This window comes from Eptatretus burgeri, chromosome 4 (genome assembly GCF_056783735.1).
Source record: "Eptatretus burgeri isolate ZD-2024b chromosome 4, Ebu_testis_v1, whole genome shotgun sequence".
NCBI lineage: Eukaryota > Metazoa > Chordata > Myxini > Myxiniformes > Myxinidae > Eptatretus > Eptatretus burgeri.
The window spans coordinates 64,016,732-64,023,126 of NC_140964.1; the positions used below are offsets into that span (position 1 = coordinate 64,016,732).

Genomic DNA, 6,395 nt, shown 5'->3' on the forward strand with positions numbered 1-6,395 from the left:
ATGAAAGGAGGAGCTTGAGTCGAGAAGGGGCGGAGTCCAGAGTGCGAGGGTGGAGTGGTAGACGGGTGGGGTCGACGTCCTGTGGGCAGAGACGAGGATGCAGAGTCCGGGCAGCAGGAGGCGGGTCATGGCGGTGTCGATGAGGCGGAGAAAGAGAAAGAGGCAAGAGAGACTGCCCCGACCTTTATCGGACCCGCAGCTCGGGGGGAGGGGGCCATGCCGAATCAAAACGTCATCATCAGAATCGGGCCCTCCGATTGGCCCAGACCCCTCACGTGGCCCACCAACCTTCGCCGGAAACCGCCTCACTTCGTTTCCGGCAAGGCCATCTCAAACAGCGGACATATTTCGCTCCGACACCACGAGATGACATGAAACGCCCACACCGAAATTGGCACGCTAATCGTCCTGCAAAAACCCCCGGGCTTTGCCCGGGCGACCGGTCGAGGGTCCCGCATGCCCACTCGAGCGTTCGACCAGTGTCTATCAACGCGCTCGCTCCACGCGTGCCAACGTGGCCCGCACTGTACATTCCCCGGCTCGATCGCAGCTTTGCTGGCCGTAGAGACGAGAAGACGTTCACCATCCGTGGAGAATCCGCTGCTGCCAGCAAGGGCCGAATGTACATCGCCATGGTTAAATCCATGCACGTTTCACGAGCGGCATACGTGTCTGCTTTCGAGCACATTCCATACAGTGTGCGCGGTTCTGCCATGATGCACGTGGCCAGCGCTCGCGTTCACATGACTCCGCTAGCGTGTACATGTGGTGAACACCAATATGTGTCGGATATTGAGGTTGAAAAGGAACAAGCGCTTCTACTCTGGACACTCATATACCGCCCAACATGGTGTGGAGGAGTCTTTATCGATCTCCGTAAGTGTTTCGTGCAGCGTGGGCATCGTGCTGGCTGTGTTTCCTGTGTTGTGAAAAACACCATTCCTGCAGCCTCTTAAGAGATACTCATTCGTATGCCTTTTTAATGCAACCGGCAATCCTCCCCAGACCATCGGAAGCCCGAGTCGACAACCCCGCACTGCAAAGCGCACATCACTCGCCAGTCCCGCCGGGTTTCGGGCTCGCCCGGGAACGAGGGTCTCTGTGCAGCAGTTTCCTCACCGCGGCGCCGCACGCACTGGCCAACACGAGGCCCCACCTTACAGCGAAGGCGCACTTGGCTGATTTACCTCAGGAATAATCAGACGAAATGAAGGAGAAAATGATTTAAGCAAACCTAGCTATGAGGTCATCGCAACGCACTCCCTTGTTGTCCCGCTAAACAAAAGGAAGGGGACTATCTACACGTATAATAATGGAATACTTGTCTTGGGACACCTATCTGTTGTATGCATGTGGTTCCGAGAACCGCAACAATATATATAGATAGATAGATAGACTCAGACAGACAGACACCTCCTGACTGTAATGGTGAGCAGCTGCGGATTATGTCTCAAACAGTAAAACCGCATAATTCACATAGAACAACCATCATAGCAATAACAATATATATATATATATATATATATATATATATATATATATATATATATATATATATATATATATATATATATATATATATATATATATATATATATATATATATATATATATATATATATATATAGCCTGGTGTGTTGGCGCAGTGGTTAGGGCAGCGGCTTGGGATCCAAAAGGTCCTGAGTTCAAGCCCCGTTGGGCCACTGAATTAATACACCAGGGGGTTGACTCAGCCTGTCATCCTTCCGAGGTCGGCGAAATGAGTACCAGTGTACTGGGCTGGTGTATACCCCGGTTAAAATAGGTGTACCATATCCCTGTGTCGTAAGAGGCGACCAGGGTTGTGTCAGGAAGGGCATCCGGCGTAAAATATGTGCCAAATCACTATGCGGATCATACGGATGATCCGCTGTGGCGACCCCTAATGGGAGCAGCCGAAAGAAGAAGAAGACATATATAAATAAATATATATGTGATGGAGGAAAAGTATGTCATATTTATGTTTCATCTTCTCCTCCAAGAGGATTTGACCTTGGAGGCTGAAACGTTCAGGTCACGTGGTTTCCTGAACGGGGAGCGCGCCCGCGGCAAAGCACCAATCTTACCTTGATTGGATCTTAATTAGGGCGGCCGAGCATTTAACCACTGGTGCGTGCCGACTATTATTGGTCAATTCATGTGGTAATTACCTCCCAGTCTATCTAGGTTTGGACAATGTTGGATCAATGGAAAGAAAGGACAAGCACAGACAGGTTGGAACATCAACAAAGCAATTTATTAATAAGAAAATAAATAAATAAAAAGAACTTTTTATTTCCGTGTGGTAAAAATTAGTAAATTCAAATCATTCAAAATAATCGCAAGAAAATAAAAAATTAATCAGGCCAAATCAATCAAAATGATCGCAAGCAAATAAATAATCAGGCACTGATAGAAAAAGAGACAAAGAGCAGATGCTTCTCTGGGATTGACTTACTTAACAATTAAATACAGACAAGAGTACCCAGCAGATCATTCGGGGTGTGGGGGGGGGAAGAGAAATCGTCTCACACCAAATAGAAGGCGTACATCAAACAAAAACGTCCTGTAATGTGTGAGCGTGCCTTGTCCATTGCCAGCGCCCAGGAACCAGGGACTCCAAGAATCAGGTACGCCAAGAGCAGGTCTCGAGCAGAAGGAGCATTAACGGTCCGAGCGTCACCCACCGCCAGGAGCCACCAGGAACCACAACCGACGGACAGCTGTTAGGAGCTGTGAGGCGCTGTGAGGAGCTGTGAGGTGCTGTAAGGCGCTGAGGCTGTCACCAACTCACTGGCACCGAATGACTGACTGGAAAAGCCGTCTGACTGACTCGCAAAACTGACTGACCGGTCGACTGTCGAGAAAAGCCGTCTGACTGACACCGACTCACTGACGCCAACTGACTCACAAACTGACTCGTTATCGACTGACCCCCAAGCCGTCTGACTCCTCATCATATGACTGACGCCGACTCACTGACGCCAACTCCCTCACAAACTGACTCGTCAACTGACCCGCCGAGAACGGACCTCTCATCCTCTTTTTATAGGCGGCCCGTCTGGGCGGGCACAGACTCCAGCCAAATCCACCCCGCCCCATTTGCGAATCGTTGCCGTGACAACTCGCATCTCCCGCAATTATTCCTGGCTTAAGATGCCATGTTTGTGGTGCTGGACGAATGGCAAAAAGCAGCCATTTGTCAGAATTACCGAGTGAAAACATGAAGCGCTCATAAAACGTCAACAACAATTATCACCTCAATGTTCAGCCCGATATGAAAAAGAGCCAGTTAGTGTCCATAGAGCTGCTGAATGGGGTGTCAAATGTCGATGTAAAAAGGCGGGTGTTGGCATCGGTAAAAGAAGTGGGTGTCAACGTCGATGGGAAAAGGTGGGTGTCGAGCCTCCGTTGGGCTAATGGCTGTCTCACGTACATGAATGTGTCTGTCGTAAAGAGAAAAAGGAGCTTTCCATGAGAGAGGGAATCTATTCTTTACTCTTTTCAACGTATCACATTTAGAATCCCACAAGACTTGGGGATAGGTCTATCCTGGACATGCATTTAGGGAAATAACTATCTGAGGACCTGGATGTTTGTATGCATTCGTCGGATCGGATTCTGAAATCCGTAACAACATTTTGATTGCCTGATACAATTAATGCTCCAACTTGACTTCTGTATATTTGTGCCACTTGTTCAGGAGCTGCGTCAACGCCACCTGGCTGAGGAGCTGGGAGCTAAGCAGGCCCGGATCTGTTTGTTGGAGTCTCGATTACAGGCTGAGGGCTCCGTACTATCAACATAAGCGCAGCAGTCATTTTACAAGGAAAACAGAGTGGTGCACAAGCCTTTACTGAGGAAATGGACTGGAATTGTAAAATGTGATCTGTAAAGTATTCCAAACCCTTTTAAATGGTGCTTGTCAATAGTTTCTATATTTCTTTTTCAAAATTATCTCATGGAATTGGAAAACTTTTAGCCAAATATATTGCACAAATGCAAAAAGAAAGTCTCTTCATCCAATGAATCGTGTGCAGAATGTCCACCAGTTGCATCATTCTACAGTGTATCGCAATGAGGTTGTACCAGTGATGAAGTGTCTCTGTGGCAAGGACTAAACTGGGCTGTTTGTCATTGCTATCCCAGCAGAGTTATGATTTCAATCTGCAGTTACTGGATTGCAATACAGAAATCTAATTTGTTAAGTAAACCCAGAAGCACAATGAGGGAAACACAGTGAGCTGCAATAAACCATGAAATGCACTGCTGATTGATACATCATCATCCTCTGATTCTCATAACACTTGGAAATGAGGAGCCTGGCACACACTGCATGTTCATGCTGTGATTTTTCTCATGTAAGTAGTTCTCCCTCCCCCCCCCCTCAATTTCTCACTCCTACTTCTACTTTCATGGTCCAATTATCCCGACCTTGTGGGGTCAGCTGGGGAAAGTTTTGGTCCAAGTCTTATCGTCTTGGTCCAACGAATCGGCTCACCAGGCCTGACGTTTGAACTTTTTGGAAGGAATATATAAAGTTTATTCAGGACGCTGAGGTAACTCATCTACTCTTCGTGAAAGAACTTTAACGTTCACCAACTTCTTCGTTCATATGCAGCTGCAGGGTAACATCATTGGCTGAAGGCACGGCTGTGCCGCTGATGTAATATCCCCTGCTGGTTAGGGCAGCAATTTGGAATTTGGCCATGGTGCCAGCTATAGCTCGCCTTCTCTTCACGAAAGACGCCATTGGATGATTAACGTCCACCAACGAATGCTGGCAGATGGGACGCCAGTTTAGCGTCCATCTGAGAGACTTTTTTGCGGTTCATTATACGACACCTTTAGATAAATCAACAGATGAGCAATGATGAATATATTTATGGAAAGATGTCGCTATGACTTCAGAATATATAAAATATCAGAATATAGAGTATTAAAAAATGTTGAAGTCGATTATCATTTGGCCAAGAAAAATGTATCGATAAATATCGCTCAAATCGTTTTGGCAAAATACTTTTGCTGCAAAAAAATATTGGTAAGTAGCAAAGTTTTCATCACATCACAATGTCACATCAGGGTACGGGAAGGTATGAGTCGTCATGTGCTCCATCTATGTTAAGAACAACTCCACAAAACTTTGCCTCTGGAAAAGCTCTGGAATTTTATTGTCTTTTATCGATTATTATGGATCTGACTGAAGAAAAATATACCCTAAAGTGTGTTCTGTTAACAAGCAGCTTGCTATCACTTTCCAAGCCAGTCGTTCTGTTCAACTGCTTTGCAAGCTGCTCGCCTAGCCGCTCGGCAAGTGGAGCAAGTGATTTTAAGGTGCTTCGTGTGTTGTGTTGGCAAAAATGTCCGCCGTAGTCGGATTCAAAACGACACTTCAACCAATGAAATATTCACAGGCATATCCCTTGTTGTGAATGCAGTACTCATATTATTGAAACATGCATTTTGTACTTCAATTGTTATTTCTAATTTTCATCGAATTCTTCATGATCGACAAAAATGCAAAATTCCCAAAAATGCACATTGGTGGGGTTCATGTACATATATATATATATATATATATATATATATATATATATATATATATATATATATATATATATATATATATATATATATATATATATATGTATGTACATGTATATATGAGGCGCCGCAAGGATTGATGTAAGGGCCACATCGGCCATTTTGGAGTTATATTAATGCCATTTAGCACTATTTTAACCCTTCCCCTATCATCCGAGCCTATGATCATCATATCATTAAAAAAATGTCGCTTACATCACTCCTCCTCGCCGGGCCTCATATGTATTGTATATGTATATACTGTATATATATATATATATATATATATATATATATATATATATATATGTATATACTGTATATATATATATATATATATATATATATATATATGTATATACTGTATATATATATATATATATATATATATATATATATATATATATATATATATATATATATATTGTTACGGTTGTGGAAATTCACACAACACCATTCAGGCTTCCCAGAGATCAGTTATGTCGATAAGTGTGTGTTCAGATTAGATTTCCCCACCGATGTTTAACGGGCAATTTTTCTTGTAACCGGGCTGTGATCTTTGAGTCAGCCATTATTCTTTTGCTATCTTTATTTTGGAACAACCACTACTTCAACAACCACAACCACTACTTCAACACCCACAACTGCCTTTCAACAACCATGCCATCCCCACCACAGCACCAACCAAAAGAATGAATCTCAAAGCAAAATCAATCAAAATGCCTGGAAAGAGACAAAGAGCAGATGCTTATCGGGGGTTGACTTACAGCTAAACGCAGACAAGGGTACCCAGC

At 44.2% G+C, this 6,395-nt stretch overlaps 1 protein-coding gene across 18 annotated transcripts in view; it reads left to right on the forward strand.

Annotated features, from left to right (window-relative positions):
• The window catches only part of LOC147028222 (uncharacterized), a 128,195-nt gene extending 123,898 nt beyond the window's left edge, over nucleotides 1-4,297 (forward strand). For all 18 annotated transcript variants that reach the window (XM_085878427.1, XM_085878418.1, XM_085878419.1 and 15 more), the window contains one exon: nucleotides 3,722-4,297. In XM_085878427.1, coding sequence (XP_085734553.1) covers nucleotides 3,722-3,826 — 105 coding nt within the window. In that variant the 3' untranslated portion in view covers nucleotides 3,827-4,297. The remainder of the gene's footprint in view (nucleotides 1-3,721) is intronic.
• Nucleotides 4,298-6,395: the final 2,098 nt, after the last annotated feature.